General features: G+C 38.1%; 1 protein-coding gene across 1 annotated transcript in view; it reads left to right on the forward strand.

Moving 5' to 3' along the window:
- Positions 1-8,238: 8,238 nt before the first annotated feature.
- The window catches only part of LOC125240527 (transient receptor potential cation channel subfamily A member 1), a 158,540-nt gene continuing 148,936 nt past the window's right edge, over positions 8,239-17,842 (forward strand). Inside the window, exon 1 of the mRNA XM_048148419.1 lies at positions 8,239-8,343. Coding sequence (XP_048004376.1) covers positions 8,272-8,343 — 72 coding nt within the window. The 5' untranslated portion in view covers positions 8,239-8,271. The remainder of the gene's footprint in view (positions 8,344-17,842) is intronic.

A 17,842-nucleotide genomic window follows, 5' to 3' on the forward strand; every position in this document is an offset into this window, starting at 1 on the left:
TGTTACGTCAGTCTGTTTTAAGGTCCAGTGGCATTCATTGTACATTTTTGCCCTCACGCTAGCCATAGGTTCTAGGTTCGATCCTCGGCAAATGTAAAACTTTTTGTTGAAGTTTTATTTTGATTATTTTTTTCTTCTGGTCGCCTTAGCTATCAGAACAGCGAGCACAACGCACTATTTTTTCAATTTTATATTTTGCTGTAAAAGTCCGCCCATGCTAGCGCGGCCGTATTGAGGCACGTACGACACTTGTTGCGACGACTGCTGGAGAAATTGCCCACTTCCTAACTTATGGGGTTTGTTCGCCGCCTTCAAGATACTGACACGAGGCGGACTAATACCCACTAGTCCACACCGCAATTTCATTAAAAAAAAAAATTCTTTATTGCAACTATAAACTCAAGTGGCTGCCTATACGTCTGCGACGCAATTCTCATATTCTCGCTCACTTGTACGGTATACTTTTCAACCCCTCCACCCCGCTCTACCTAAAGGAGCGCTTCAAATATCTTTCATCTTTAAGGTGCGCCCAGAATCACCTACTTGCCCAAGTTTCCTCATCTTCTAAATTCTATAACGACTCTTTTACCTTCCAAGCGATTCGGTTGTGGAATGCTCTGCCGTCTGATCTAAGGCGTGCCAAATCTCTCCCAATTTTTAAGGCTCAACTGAAATTACACTATCTGTCACTTCCTTAAACTTCTTAAACATGTTATTCTGTTGCTTTTTTATATGTATATATAATATTATGTTTATGTATAATTATGTATGTATCTATATCTATATAACTTATATTAGTATGTATATATTTCTACGTAGTTACTTGTGCTGGTTTTTTTTTCTCTCACACCACTTATTTTTTGCTACCCTTATATTTCTCCGTTACATTGATCTCTACTACCCGAAGGTTGTCTGGTAGAGATCGCTTTTTAGCGATAAGACCGCCTGTTGTTGCTTAATTTCTTGTTTGATCTTATTTGTTGTATGTAATTACTTAATGTGCACAATAAAGAATATTATTATTATCTTTTCCAGTTCTCGGGACCATGGGGTCCCGGACTTTTGGGAGGCGTGCGTGGGGCCGAAGCCAACAGCGCAGAGGCCATTTAAGACAGTTTAATTTAAAAAGTAATGTGACACTAACCGGCGATTATCCCTGTCTGCACTATAGTAATGCACCCAAGGACAAGCCCCGGTTAATGTAGAACTATTGTAAGAAAATGGTACAAAAAGAAACCGGGCTATTAGGTTGAGTTGCTGGTGGATTGGTAACCGGTACTATCGGAAATACTATGGCACCTGCCTTGCTCATATGTTATAAAACATGACAAAATAGGCAGGCGGTGACTCGCCAACTCACTATATGGGTCCCCGAAAACGGCCGCTCGCACGGAGCGACAAGGGGACAACATTTCGTGAGCAGCTAGGGTGCGGAGAGGTGTGCGCCGCTTTCTACCTAGTCTGTACGAAACAGCCACTGTGCCAACTCGCGTCTTATGCATATTTCACTTCCACCCTGCAAGCATATAGCTCTGGCACCCCACTCTGGACGGCCGGTTAAGGCAAGCCAGAGGTGAGAGTCCTGCGGTCCCTGCTCAGTGTTCACTCCGGCCGGCCAGTGAAGGCAAGCCGGAGGGAGGGGCCTGACCGACTCTCGGGGGCATGGGACCCAAGGGACGCCACTTCCCATTCAGCTCGCCACAAGCTGCCCTGGGGGCTTATTATTATTATTATAAGGTTACGTGTATATACAATATTGGTCCCTGGCTCTCAAAGTAGGTCTCCCTGTGTCTCAAGAGCCAGTTTCTTCCCGTTTACAATCAGGTGTAAGGTTACAATATTTTACACATTTTGAAAAATATATATATATATATATATTTATATATTATATCTCACCTATAACTAAAGTTAAATTTTATATAAATGCAAGAAAAATAGGATGAGTGTGTGCGCGCGTGTGTGTGAGTAATGTGTACCTATGTGTGATTTTTGAAATGTGTGTGTTTGTGTGTGTTGACGTGCGCGTGTGTTATTTGAGACTTTTCTAGACAATGATTTGTAGTAATAATTCTGTATCATTATAATTTAATGTTTTTAACCAAGTTTTAATTTTGTTTTTTAGTTGAAAGTTACTCATGTATTAATATTAAGAGTCTTGTTAGCTTTATTGTACAAGTATGGAGCCATAAATGAAAAATGCCTTTTAGACCATGCACTATTACAGCGCGGAACTGGATAGTGAGCTATTCGTTTATTACTTAATGTTATAGTAGGAGCTATAAGTCGGTGATATCTTCGTAATATTTGATAAATAAAGAGTTTGCGTACACTTAATACTTCTGTCATGGTGAAAAGTAAATCAGTAGGGTATCTAAATGGAAGATGGAACATTTAAAACTGCTCGTTGTGCACGTTCAAGCTCAACCAGATGTGATTTGGATGTATGTACCGCCCCAAGAACATATTATGCAATAACTTAGGACACTTTGGCATAGTGCATCATATGTCTGTAGTAAAAGATGATGGTCAGCTACCATTCGCAAGTTTTTAAATATAAATATTAGTTTTCGGATTCTATTGGCAGTATATGTGAGGACCCCATTGCAACTTATCGTCAATGACAACACCAAGATATTTAATTTTAGTCACTCTAGATAAGACACCACAGTTACAGTTAGAGGATGTATCAGCATCAGCAGTACTAGTATGTCTGTTACAGGGAAAGGTATGAATTTTCATAGTGTTAAGTGAAGAGTCGGGTGCTGCTGCAGATGTTTTGCTAAAGCATAAGTATTTGGTTTTGGTGATATTTAAATTGAAACGACTGTTGAGGAATTTCCCACTTATAGGGTTTGTTCGCCGCCTTAAAGGTAGTGAGACGAGGCAAACTAATACCCACTAGTCCTCATCGCCATTTTATCGAGACAACTGTTGAGGAATTGCCCACTTCCTAACTTATGGGGTTTGTGGCAGCTGCCGTAGAAACACAAATTAATATCTTAATATGTAATCCAAACACTTTATTATTTACCCACTAGTCCACGTCGTAATTTTATTAACCTGCGACGCATAAACGACGCTATTTGTCTGCCTCTCTGTCTGTCTGTCAGTGTGTGTCTATATCTGTAGCTTTCGAGCGAATGAACCGATTTGGATTTCGTCTTTTTTGTTTGAAAGCTGAATTAGTCGGGAGTTTTCTTAGCCATGTTTGATAAAAATCGGTCCACGTGGTCCGGGCTTTTCAAAATTTAAATTTTGTATCTTGGTTATCGACATGACTGTTGAGGAATTGGCCACTTCCTAACTTATGGTGTTTCTGGGTGAATCAACTTTTTCTTGCTTTTTGCAAGAATTACCCTTACTTATTATTAGGTCTACTTTTGTGATTTTTAACCTTACCATCGTGAATAAAGATCCTTATTTCACGTATACCAATTAGGGAAAAATTTAAAAACGATTAATTTTTAATTAAAACAATATGTGACCCAGTGGAAGAGACACTTTTTTCATACAAAAGTGAGGGACAGCTATGTCCACTGAGTCACTGCTCGAAACAAAGTTATAAAATAGGAAATCCTATAATTACATATCAGTGGCGGCGCGTGAATATATTTGGAAGGCAACACAGAGCAAAAAATAAAAACCGGCCAAGAGCGTGTCGGGTCACGCTCAGTGTAGGGTTCCGTAGTTTCCCGTATTTTTCTCAAAAACTACTGAACCTATCAAATTCAAAACAATCTTCCTAGAAAGTCTTTATAAAGTTCTACTTTTATGAATTTTTTCTTATTTTTTAAACATATGGTTCAAAAGTTAGACCCCCCTCTAACTACCTTTTTTTTTCCTTTAGGAACGATTATTTCCGAAAATATTAATATTATCAAAAAACGATCTTAGTAAACCCTTATTTATTTTTAAATACCTATCCAACAATATATCACACGTTGGGGTTGGAATGAAAAAAAATATCAGCCCCCACTTTACATGTAGCCCCCCCCCCCCCCTACATGTAAAGTGTACCCTAATGAAACATTTTTTTCCATTTTTTATTTTTGCACTTTGTTGGCGTGATTGATATACATATTGGTATCAAATTTCAGCTTTCTAGTGCCTACGGTTACTGAGATTATCCGCGGACGGACGGACGGACGGACGGACAGACAGACATGGCGAAACTATAAGGGTTCCTACTTGACTACGGAACCCTAAAAAACGCAACCTACCTTAATATTAGGTACCTTAGGCGCCTATCCAAGTGCATTTATCATACAGTCCGCTATGAAAGCGCTTAAAAAAGCCATCTCTCCGCTTATAACTTATATTTAACTCTGGACGATCACGGCCTCGCGTGACAATACATTTCTTTATTTCGAATGTTTGCGTCGAAAAACGTGTTGATTCATTTAGTAAGTAATCTATTATACAACAGTCAAAATGAATTAACGCTGCCATTATTTACTAAACAAACCAAAGAAAGTCCTAACTATTAAGGTCCGACCGAGAGCGATATTTTTGTCTCGGCCGAGAACGAGACCGAGACCGAGATTCAATTTGATTCTCGGCCGAGACCGAGACCGAGACCGAGAATTTATAAAACAGCGAAAAACATACAATTTTTGCAAAAAATGTTTTCATAACCGAAATTCGCCTATTAATCAGGAATCCAGGAGCATGTCGGGCCGTGTTTAGTGTTTGGTTCCGTAACTACCCAAACCTACCGCACCCCTTACCCATCTACCGTAGCAAAATAGACTACATCAGTGATAAACAAGTATACGGCTCGCCTGATGGTAAGCAGGCGCCATAGCTTATAGAGAAATATCGATAAACAACCTACCAAAATCACTAAAATCGGGATACCAAACGGGCGATGTAACAATAAATTCAAAATCTGAGTCTCGGTTTCACCGAGAATCTCGGCCCATTTTGGCCGAGAGCCGAGACCGAGTTCTCGGCCCGATTTTCGGCCGAGAATGCCGGAGAATAACACAAAACATTTGAAAGCACACGAAGCCTCGGTAACAAGCGGGACGCAAGTGTTGTAGTGATATTATTCCATTTTCACCCACGAATTTAAAAACCTTTTCACACAAACAAAGTACATCTGATGAAGAAACGTTCATTATCACATTACTAAACTTAAATTAAATAAGATTCTCGGTTTTTTAATAGAAACTATCAATATTTAAAGGCTTTTATTTAAAACAAATATATGTGCGATAACAAAATACAATAAAATTTTACCCATTAATACATTTATAATTTTAGTATGGCAATATTTAGCATGCAATTATTACACTGTAATATCAATCTTATTTGTTTCACTCGAAGCTTTAAATTCAAATGAACAAGTGCGAGCCATCGAATGTTGTGCGCTTGGCTGTCTATGTGTTCCCAAATGGCGGTCACCCTTCTCTGTCATCTCAATCCTGCTATGAGTAGAGTAAAAGAGATAGTTGCGCCCAAATTACGTACATAGGAGTTCGCGATTGGGAAACACTCACACGCGCGGACTTTGTGAATGTGTATGTGCGTGTTTTCAAATATAAACCTTATAACGCGTTGTTTACGGTTTGTATTTAAATGAATAACTCGATAAGAAGCCGAGTTGCTTTGGAGTTTAGTTGAGCGGGCTGTTTTTATCAGCGTGTGCGTGATTTTTGTATCTGTGTGGAGTGACCATGAATGAATCCGAAAGCTTAGGCATAAGTAGCTTCACTTCGCGTTCGCGCGCCCGATAATTTTAGGTACATATTTGAATTTAAGCAAATGGTGTTATTATTTGTGAGGCAATACGTAATGTTTTAATTATAAGTATATTTTTTTATTTCAATGGTGGTTTGTAACTTTGATATTTGTTGCGGAACATCTAGGGCAACTCGGTGGGAATTGGATTGTATGAGCGCGCCGCCACTGTTACATATTGTATTGCGTAGCTAGTATATTTGTCTTTAATATAATAAGTATACATTAATTAGACTAAATCCCAATTAAATTTTCTGACCACATGTAGTCGAAGTATGCGAAATTTTGCTGGCAAAGAAAAGTTGATTCACCCTTCTGCCAGCTGCCGTAGAAACACAAGGCGAGTAGTACTAGACTGCTGGAGAAATTGCCCTTTTTCCTAACTTATGGGGTTTGTTCGCGGCCTTAAAGATAGTGAGACGAGGCAAACTAATACCCACTAGTCCTCGTCGCCATTTTGTTGAGACAACTGTTAAGGAGTGGCCCACTTCCTAACTTATGGGGTTTGTGGCAGCTGCCGTAGAAACACAAATTAATATCTTAAATATGTAGGTAATCAAAACACTTTAAGTATATTTTTCGTAAACAATATGATCAAACAAAATAGCCAGAGTAGCTCCTTCACAAAGCTTTTGACAATATACGTCCTTGTAGTTTATAGTACCCTTTGATCGAATTTGCTCATAAAATATTTTGAATAAAATATTATGCACTCAACGATACGTTTACCCAATTTAATTTTAAATTAAATAAAATTAACTAAAGACGTTGCATAACAAATTATTTTTTTTTAATGGGACAGGAGGCAAACTAGCAGACAGGTCGCCTGATGGTAAGCGATCACCGCCACCCATGGACACCCAAAACACCAGAGGTGTTGGAGGTGCGTTGGATAGTTGATAAACAACGCGCTCCTACTAGCCAAGCCTCGCTCCTCTTACAAAGCGGACAAAAACTGTTTTAGGTGAAACTTGCTCAATGCAGCGTTGGCTACGGAAAGCCCATGGTGGCCCAAATATGGCGTAGGCGCTAGTTTTACGAAAGCGACTGCCATCTGACCTTCCAACCCTCACGATGTTTTCCTTCACCGAAAAGCGACTGGCTAATCTAATATCAAATGACATTTCGCACATAAGTTCCGAAAAACTCATTGGTACGGTAGCCGGGGTTAGAATCCGCGACCTCGGGATTGAAAGTCGCACGTTCTTACCGCCAGGCCACCAGCGATTCTACAGATAGCTGATATTATCGTGAGCGTTTGTGCATTTGGCTACGTACCCTATTCGGAAAGAGTCGTGGAATGTATTGGACCCCATACATTTCACGCTTGCTCTCAATTCATCCCTGGGAGCCTAGGCTAAACCACGTGACGGGCCTGGAGTTGCTCTAAATTATTCAAAGTACGCCAGTAACTCTCTGAAACCAAACTAGGCATCTGTGATAAACTGATAAAAAACATGTATGTTAATGTATCGCGATCTTTTATTAAATTGCTTACATTTTAAGATACTTTGCTACAGTAAATAATATACAAGAAACCTAAACTATTTATATTAACCTCGTTAAATACTTTTCAGTAAAAGCTTGTTATTATTAAGTTTCCTTTCATCTCGTAGATATTACGGGTAATGGGATAAGTGGGATTTTAACGTGAACGCTGAGCCCCGTGAGGGTTATTAGATTCGTTATATTAATGGACATTAAAGTGCCTGGCAACAAGTGTATGTTAGTGTACTTTTTATGAGTGTTTTATTAATTTCAAAGAACCTATGATCTTTCTTTGTTCGATTTACGGCCATTTTTTGCGATCGCAAATACATATTACGATAGAGACGTAGGTAATAAATAGTACATTGTGCAACAAGGGGAGGAAGTTGAATATTACTAACGAGAGTAAGTTAAATCGTGACGGCTTGCCGGAGCGATTTAAAGACTCGAGTTAGTAATTAATACTTCCCGAGTTACACACAATGTTTTTCATCACACTTGCATTATAAAAAATATACAAAAAGGTAAAAAATAGTTCAATACAGTACCAGAAATTTCTTAACTGCCTAGGGAGAACGATTTTTCTATCTCACGCTCCGCCTGCGTGCAATAGCACATTTAGTGTGCGAGTGTGAAGAAAATATGACTAGAACTATTTTTAAACCCCGACGCAAAAACGACGGGGGGTTATAAGTCTGTCTGTCTGTGTGTGTATCTGTCTGTGGCATCGTAGCTCCCGAACGGATAAACCGATTTAGATTTAGTTTTTTTGTCTGAAAGCTGAGTTAGCTGGGAGTGTTCTTAGCCATGTTTCATGAAAAGCGGTCGTTATGTCGGAGATTTTTTTCAAAATTTTAATTTTGTGGTTAGGTTATCTTCATAGTAGACCGCCACATAGTAGACCGATACCTTAACATGGGACTCAGTCAATCTGTGTAAAGAATATGTATTTATTTATTTATGTTCCAGGACTGGGTGATGACCTGGAATCGCCGTGAGTCCGCGCCGAAGGTTGCCAACCCCGGCGGTGAGCTGCAGATCATGTTGTCCCCGATCGACCAAAATGTTGGCGACGTCTGCCTGCTTGCCGAGAGCCCCTTCAGGATTCTTAGGGTAAGTGGTTTCATTATTATTTTATAGATGGCGCTGTCTAGTTGAAGCGAATTGTGTATCGCGCTGTAAAGATTTTTCTCGATTTAGTGGGAAAAGAACGCAACATCTCTCTATATTTGAGACCTTTTCCGTTCTTGGCGTATTGTATACAGGATGTAACATTAATGCCGGTGATCCATTTAAGAGCAAAACCGGTATCGAATAGCGGTTACGAATACCACTTCCTTTTTTTAAAGTAAACACCATGAAAATTAAAGGTACAAACATAAACTTGCTGTGACCGCCCACCGTCTCCGTAAGGTTGGTACGTCTTTCGTCGGGAACTGTACACGTTTTTATAACAAAGTACCAACCGATATAGTGGATTTGCCATTTGACAAATTTAAGGCACGCATTAAGCGTTTGTTGTTATGTAAGGCGTACTACACTGTGAAGGATTTTATAGATGATAGGGATGCCTTTAAGGTGGTTGCTTGTCAATAGATGAATGAAGTCGTATATATTTTTTCATTTTCTCTGCATTGTGTAATTAAGCATACTAGTGTTCAATTGACGTATGAGAACATATTCTCGTCTGATTATATTGTTTTTATTTAAGTTTAGTTGTGGACACTTGGAGACCTTATACATCTCCAAGATTATGTGTTTAATGTTTATCTTACTTTAATTTTATTGTATAAATCTATATTTCCTTCCTTTGTAACATACGAGCACAGAATATAGTGTCTTACAGCTATGTTTTATTATTTGAATATTTAATTTAGCCTGGCAGCTTGAACATGTCATGCACACTTAAAAGTCTTTGCTTCGGTGGCGTCGTTGATCGGGTCGCCACCTTCCCGAATAAAGGTTGAGGGAGGCGATGGCTGAGATACGCGTCATACTCGTGAACGGGTGCCGTCTGTGAAGACCGGTCTGTTTAAGCTTACTGGGGCTGTTATAACTTAGTAACTTTAATTCTAATTTTTATTAAATTAGGACACTTTGTTCGGTTGTCGTTTGTTTCCTTTCTTTTAGTGAATATTTTAAATATATGATTTTGACTCATGGAGACCATATACATCTCTAAGGAGAATTAGATTAAGTAGATATACATTTTATTTTTAGTTGTGACATTTAGAGTCATTTGCACCTCTAAAGTAATTTTAGACTTTTTTTTTTTTGTATTTGTACTTTTTATATTAAAATTTAGTGTAGTTCTTGGTTGTAATTCGACATTTAGAGACCTTCTACATCTCTAATTAATTGTATAGAGTTAACTTTAGTTAGAACTTAGAATTAGTATATAATAGTATCAATTGTAATTTCAACTCAATTTTAAATATTTTTTTAAATACCTATGTACTTGTGACGTGTAAAAGTGCCCCTGTGGCCTATTTGCTGAATAAATTATTTTGATTTTTTGATTTTGATACTATAGAAGGTAATGTATAAGCCGTAGGATTTATCTTCGGCAATTATGTTACATAGTGTATAGGTAATTGTGACCACTACGATAATTCATCAGAAGACCGCAGGTTTTCATGCTATAGGTACTTATAAATAATATAAGATTTAAACTGAAATAAATGTCATATACAAAGAAAAAAATGACCAAAGTGTCCAGCTTTGGACACTGGAGGCCTTGGTCATTTTTTCTTTGTATATGACATTTATTTCAGTTTATAGTTAAAATAGTAGTGTGTCTACTAAAAAATACAAATTAAATTATTTTCTATGAGTATAATTTAATTTGTTCTAAGAATATAAACATTTTCCCCATTTTGATGGAATTAGAACGCATCATCGCTGTAGCGTAGGCACTGTAAGTAGTTTCAAGAATAGTTATTTGTTATACAAGGGGGCAAAGTTGTATTTTAACGCCGAGTGTGGAATTGAAAAACGAGCAAGTGAAAGGATTCTATAGTTGAACCACGAGCGAAGCGAGTGGTTCGAGAATAGAATCCTGAACTTGCGAGTTTTTTAACACACGAGAAGTAAAATACATTTGCACCCGAGTGTAACACAAAACTTTTCCTCTCACTATAGCGAGGAAACTACAACGCAAAAAATGCGTTTATCACTGCTTCCAGTAGTTCCACAGGTGGTAAATCATCTTTATTACTAGATTCACCTACTTTTATCAATTTTAAAACAGTTAATTTTACTTTATTCAAGGTCAAATTACTTTACCCACTAGTGGATAAAATGCGTTTTTACCCGCTGGTATTAAAGGACAAAACACGTGTTTCCGAGCTAGTGAGGGGAAAAGCAACTTTTATTTGATATTTAGTGCGTTTTTACATTATCCAATCCGATATCGGATGTCGGAAGGATTTCAGATGCAAAAATCTAATATGACATCTCAAATGTATATTTCTATCGGCCCTACATTCGATATCGGATCGGATAGTGTGAAAACGCACTTAGACCCAAAGGAAACCTAGCCGGAGTTTGACACCGGCGACCAGCGCTTTAGCAGCACAGCACCACTCTCCTAGCACACTATAATAAAGAGTACTATCGTACAGTAGGGCCACTCCCGTTCCCCGCTGAAAGTGCCGCCCATCCCCTTTCACTTACCGCCTGTCAAAAACGCGAACAGTCGACCTGTCATATCTCACTCATACAAGCATGGTTCGCGTTCACCTACACGAGCTTAGAATGTGTGCTAGGAACACGCCTCTTTCATATATTTGATCGCCAGTGTCGGAGATGTATTGTGTTCCTAGTCTAGTTATTTCACAATTATTGAAAGTTTTACACCTTATTGCATGCAATACCTGGTCTACGTAAAAACGATGACACGCATAAACGAGTATTATTGTACTTGTCAAAGTTCGCATGTATTAGTTAATGTGTCCGTACTCGAGATAAGGGTTATCGCGTGATTCGCTAAATTACACCTAATCCGATAATAAAGCTTTCATGAAGCTGAAAAGGTTTCGTGAAAACATATATTTAGATAGGTATACACCGTGTTTTTATGTTTTCCGTTCAAATCGACTTAAATTAGATGAATCGTTAAGAGGAACCGTATTGCGTTTTATTGAATTCGAAATGACATTTTTTTAATTTTCTTAAAAGTTAATGTGAAAAAGTATATGACGGCACATGCCAAAACCAATAACATTAAAATTAGTCAAAGACATATGTAACTCCGTATAGACAGCTACAGTCTAAGAAAAAGACGTTCCTCAGAACCATATAGGAAAAGGTACGGTGGCCAAGATGGCGTTACACCTTTGGGGGACGCTCGGCTAGATGTGACTAATATTAATATTTTAATTTAAACACATATCAAGCTAGGAATATGGGCCAAATTGTCAAAACTGAGGATTAAAAGTTTTAAGCTTGTATTGTGTCGAGAGATGGCAGTCTATGCACTGTGATTACATATTTTACTTTGACAGCAACTCTCTGTAATACTTGATCCTCTTTGGAATTAGTACATTCATTCATTTATGTTAAAAAAAAAAATACTACGACTAGGTTTCCCAAAATGTGCTACGTTGTTTGTATGAAACCTTCCTTTTTTGTCACCAGATTTCTATACATTTTCGGTAACAAAAAAGGAAAGTTTCATACAATCAACCTAGGTCATTTTGGGAAACCTAGTGGATCTTGCTCAGCATCATGGACTCTATCAGCCTACCAATTTTTATCCAAATCGGAGACGTGATCCAAATGTACACACTTAACGGGAATTGCTCATTTAACGGAAATAAAAAAAAAGCAAAATGTGTAAGTAACATTGTCGTAATATCAAAGTAGTAATCAGACCGCAAGTACGTTTGTGTGAAGTCGGGGTAGTCCACTATCTTAATTAATGACATAATTGTGCGCTCCCTGGCGACTATTATTGTTCACTATCGACCCGCCCCTGCTTTGTACGGTCAGCCAAGAAAGTGGTTTACCACTTTTCGACTCTATTTTAACTCATATGGTCGAAAAGTGGTAAACCACTTTTTTGGCTGACTGCACGGGGGTAGAGCTTAAAAATGAGCGTAGAAATTTTTCTTTAGAAGATACACATAGGTTCTTTGTAGTTTGTAGACACATTAAAGTTGGAGTTAAGTACAAAAAAATCCTTCTCCCCATGTGTAAAGGTAGTATCTGTATTAAATTTATTTTTATCTTTTTAAATGTTTTTTTTTTTTAAATATATTGTGTGATGAAAATATACTCAAGGCTTAAGATACTGCAACCTAAAGCTTTTAAATCTTTTATAAATTCAACTTACTTAGTACTTAGGTACTCATCATCATACTCCTTGCGTCATTCCGGCATTTGCCTCCAAACCCGTAGAGTAACTAAACATTATTGGAATTAGTCCGGTTCACTTTGTTTTCCTTCACCGAAAAGCGATTGGCAAATATCAAATGACATTTCGCTCATAAGTTCCGAGAAACTCTTTGGTACGAGCCGAGGTCCGAACCCGTGACTTCCGGATTGAAAGTCGCCCGCTCTTACCGCTAGGCTACCGGCACTTCAACTTACTCTCGTTGGCAATATTTAGCTATCGCACAGTGCTATAAAGCATTCACAGGAATTACAATATTCTTACTCGTGCCATAGATTAAATAAGATCATACCATCCTATACATTACATGTAAAATGGACCGCCGAAAAACGCGCATACACCACACATAGATGGCACTACAAAAATGTAGCTTTCGATTATACTTGTAGATGGCGTTAAGTCTCACTTTTAACATAGATTAATGGCTCAAAAGTGACACTTAACGCCAATCTACAAATAATCGATGGCAACAAGGCATTTTTTCGTGGCGCCATCTATGTGTGGTGTAGTGTATTGCGCGTTCTTAGGCGGTCGCATTTTAATGTATGGGGTGGTATGATCTTCTTGTATTAGATTAGATTAGATTAGATTTCTTTATTTCATGATAAAAATTACACTATAAATTTGTTACATGCCAAAGTATTTGATCTATGCTCGTATCTACGAGCTACGGATGCATGAAATCCGCATATCGCAGGCAAACAGACAGTACAGACAGACGCAGCGCAAGGAATAGGGATCAACGAAGTAATTGAATTCCCTAACTACAAGCTGGCATATAAATTACATTTAAATTTAACAGTTAAATTAATTGCGGAATTTCATTAGAACTATATTATTCATACTAAACTGAACTGTCACGCCATCATAAAAAAAAAACTAGCTTATGCCCACGGCTTCGCTTGCGTTAAATTCGAAAATTGATCCATACAAATTTCCAGTAATTTCCACCCCGGACCCCCCCCCCCCCCCGGTGACATATATCGAAAGATCTTAAAAGAGACAAAAAGTAGCCTATGTCTCTCTCCATCTTTTCAAAAAAGAGACAAAAAGTAGCCTATGTCTCTCTCCATCTTTTCAAAAAAGAGACAAAAAGTAGCCTATGTCTCTCTCCATCTTTTCAAAAAAGAGACAAAAAGTAGCCTATGTTTCTCTCCATCTTTTCAGATATCTCGCTTATAGAGGTCACGTACCCATATGGTTTGAGATACATTTGGCCGCGGGACGCCGCGAGATTAATTGTATTAATGACATAAGGACAGGTTATTCGCGGCGATCGCGGCCATCATGTGCTAGGCCTGCTGATACATTTTACCATTATTATATTTCGATTATTATCGAACACATTTTTTATTATTATTATCGAACACATTTATTTGTACGTTTAGTGGCGATGTAAAAAAAATCTGCAGTGTTTCTATTGCTTTTCCAGCTTGACGTTTCGTGATTTTGTTCGACGAAACATTCATGTTCGGCTCTTCTTCATCTTCCTCATTCCAAAAATGGATTCCGCTTATAGAGGTCCCAAAAATCCACTTAAGTAGAGGTAATTCGTTGCTAAGGGACTGGAATCGAGAACTTGGGTCCACTTAAAGAGGTTCTCCACTTACCCAGGTTCCACTTAGCCAGTTTCCTCTGTACCTAGTTGAAGTATATTGTCATTAGAATCGATTCCATTTTCTCTATAAGTTTACGTCACACTTCATTAATGCAAATGCTCAGCTATGTCCACAACACAACATTATCGACGATGTACCGATAACCAACAGCTCTTGTCCGACAGATATTATTTCATGGCCATTCGCAGTTTTATTACAACTTCCCTCTTGCAGGGACGGGTTTAAGTCTAGGCTTACCTATTTGTGATGATACTGTTATAGACTTTTATAGTGTATCATGACTTTACATAGATAGGGGCGGTTTTTTTGGTTGGTAGTGTGCTTGGTAGATTGTATTTTTATAACATTGATAATTGATATTTTTATATCATAATTTTTATCATATGAACGTCAGTGGCGGTTAAATTGACGGCGTTTTAAATTTAGTTTACAGCTTATAGAGATACTTCACATATTGATTTTCTTGCATATCATGAAGTGAATAGGTAAAAATCTTGGCCCATTTTCTGTGAAATTCGTTGGAATTATATTTAGTAACAATTACGTTTTCATGAATTTAGCAGTCATGGTTGAACAAATAAAAAACATGCCAATTTCAAGTGTCTTGAGAAAGAGCCCTTGAGGATACTTTCATACGTGTTACTTTATATTTAAAAGTAATTTGTTATAAGTACTTCGATAGTAGGTACCAATGAGTAACTCGTTCCCACCATTGCTATGCTAGGTGGAGAAATGAACAATTATGATTGGTAAATTAAACACATCCACGTAGTCCACGCTTATCAGTTATTATAAGTAAGCTTAGGTTTGTGCGAAAAGAGGGGATCTGTGGAATGTAAAATAACCCACCAGTGTGCGTAGCCAAATACACAAACGCTTATGAAACGCTCACGATAATATCTCTTTCGTAGCAATTTATCCCTATCGCTCTTGCGTATTGGCGCGACAGACCCAGAATACATTTCTACGGCGTTTCGGTGGCTTTCGCGTCATGTAAGGTCTGAGTGCACGCTCATATCGGGCGGGCAGCGGGGCGGGGCGTGCGGCATACATATCAAACAATTGAAGCTCATACAAGTGTCCTGAGTCGACGCTATATTGTGTGGACGCACACTTAAACGATCCGCTGAGAGTGACCACTTAGGGCCTGGCCACATGGGCGCGTTGCGGCGACGCACCGCAAAAATTCTGCGTTGCGTTGCCGCGCCGCCAGTTTTTGCGGCAGGAAATCTGCGGCGCGGCACCGCGACGCAAGAACTCGCGGTGCGTCGCCGCACCGCAAAAACTCGCGGCGCGGCACCGCAACGCAGAATTTTTGGGGCGCGGCGCCGCGCCGCCAAAACTGGCGGTGCGTTACCGCTGCTCGCAATTGTGAACTGTTGTGTTCGAATTAAACTTCGTGTCGTTTATATTTAACCCTTCTTTACTTGGTGATGGATTTTTTCCAAGCATCACGAAAATTGAATCAATAGTACATTTAGTACAGTTTTTCACGATAAAATACTAAGCAATATTCGAATTTTTCAATATGCTATTAAAAATCATCTTTTTTAGTTACGTTGTTTCATATTAAAAAAATGGTGATAGATTTTTTCATTATTTTTCCAGTGCTCAGCATATATACCACCATGGTGTCATATATCTGTAAATTGTTAAAAAAAGTAAAATCATGCAATTAAGGGTTTATTGACAATGGAGTGCCTCTCTTATTTATATTTCCGCAATGGGTACATCGATGGGTAGATTTAAATAATAACATTTTTAACCCCCGACGCAAAAAACGAAGGGGTGTTATAAGTTTGACGTGTCTGTCTGTCTGTCTGTCTGTCTGTCTGTCTGTCTGTCTGTCTGTCTGTCTGTCTGTCTGTCTGTCTGTCTGTCTGTCTGTTTGTCTGTCTGTCTGTCTGTCTGTCTGTCTGTGTGTGTGTCTGTCTGGGGCATCGTAGCTCCCAAACGGATGAACCGATTTAGATTGATTTTTTTTGTCTGAAAGCAGAGTTAGTCGGGAGTGTTCTTAGCAATGTTTCATGAAAATTGGTCCACTATGTCCGGGTCGGGGGTTTTTTCAAAATTTAATTAAATAAATAATTTTATGACTTTTATGTAATTCCCAAAAGATTTGACAATTTGTAAATACATAGGTAAAGAAAATATTCGTTCTATCTGAATATGACGATAGGTACCTATGTTAAAAATAGAGCGCTTTCGAACTACGTCCGAACCGAATCCGATAAATTCGTGAAAATAAAATTACGCACTATTATGGACTATGGACGGAAATCTGGCAGGATTTTGGAGTAGACCCTTGAGGCAACCTGCTAAGATGCTTCTCTTATCATAGTCAACCTCAGGTCCGCAAGCTGGCAGCTGGGGAGCGGGGCTAAATCGACAATCGATTATATTTTTAAGACGATACAGGACGGTTCAATTTCCATACCAACGATCTCGACTATTTGCTCCCTGGTTTTTGAAGGTAGACTGATTTTTTCAACACAGATTATTCTATAAATTGAAATAGACATCATACACGAAAGAAAAAACGACAAGGCCCAAGGCAACAATTAGTGCTTGCACCTCCTATATGAATCCATTTGCAGCATTACGATATAGCGAAAGACTATTTTTAACCCCCGACGCAAAAACGAAGGGGTGTTATAAGTTTGACGTGTCTGTCTGTTTATTTGTCTGTTTGTCTGTCTGTGTGTGTGTGTCTGTGGCATCGTAGTTCCCGAATGGATGAACCGATTTAAATTTAGTTTTTTTGTCTGAAAGCTGAGTTAGTCGGGAGTGTTCTTAGCCATGTTTCATGAAAATCGGTCCACTATGTCGCGGTCGGGAGTTTTTTCAAAATTTTAATTTTATTGTTAGGTTATTAAATAACAAATCAAGAAAATATTCAATAAAATAATTTGATTTGTTCCCAGTAAGATTGTTATTAATTATTAATCTTATCTGTGTTGGAACGTTTTGATATTTTTATTTTTAAAGACGCTCGAGTCAATCAAAAAACTGCCTTTTTCATTATGGCGCAAAAAAAGTGATACTCAAGATTGCGCCCCAGAGATAAAAAAATAATTTTACATTGCAATAATATTGATGATTAGATTTCCTACCTAAACCTTTGAAATCAGATTTCTTAAGACGATACGATACAGGTCAGTTCTCCATACAAACGCTCTCGACTATTTCCTCCTTGGTTTTTGAAGATAGAGCAATGATTTTTTCGACACAGATTATTATTATTTTTTCTGAGTCGGACCGTTTTGATATTTTTTGCTATTCTTATTTTAAAAGATGCTAGAATGCTAGATCCAATCAAAAATTTCTAAAAACGGCATTTTTCAATATGGCTCGAAAAAGGGATACTCAAGATCGGTAACAATTGTCCAAAAAATCTAAACGGTCCGACACAGATTATTTCATTTTAAATTATTCAGATTCTCAAATTTCGTTCCGTTTAAATAAGTTTTGAAGGAGGAAAAGAGAGCGGAACCTCGATTTCAAAGATTTTTTCGCAATATCTTTTAACTGAGTTGTTCTTAATGGAATTTTTTTTTTTTGATAAATCTAGTTAATAAAACTAGTATATTTAACTAAA

Source organism: Leguminivora glycinivorella, chromosome Z (assembly GCF_023078275.1).
Source record: "Leguminivora glycinivorella isolate SPB_JAAS2020 chromosome Z, LegGlyc_1.1, whole genome shotgun sequence".
Lineage (NCBI taxonomy): Eukaryota > Metazoa > Arthropoda > Insecta > Lepidoptera > Tortricidae > Leguminivora > Leguminivora glycinivorella.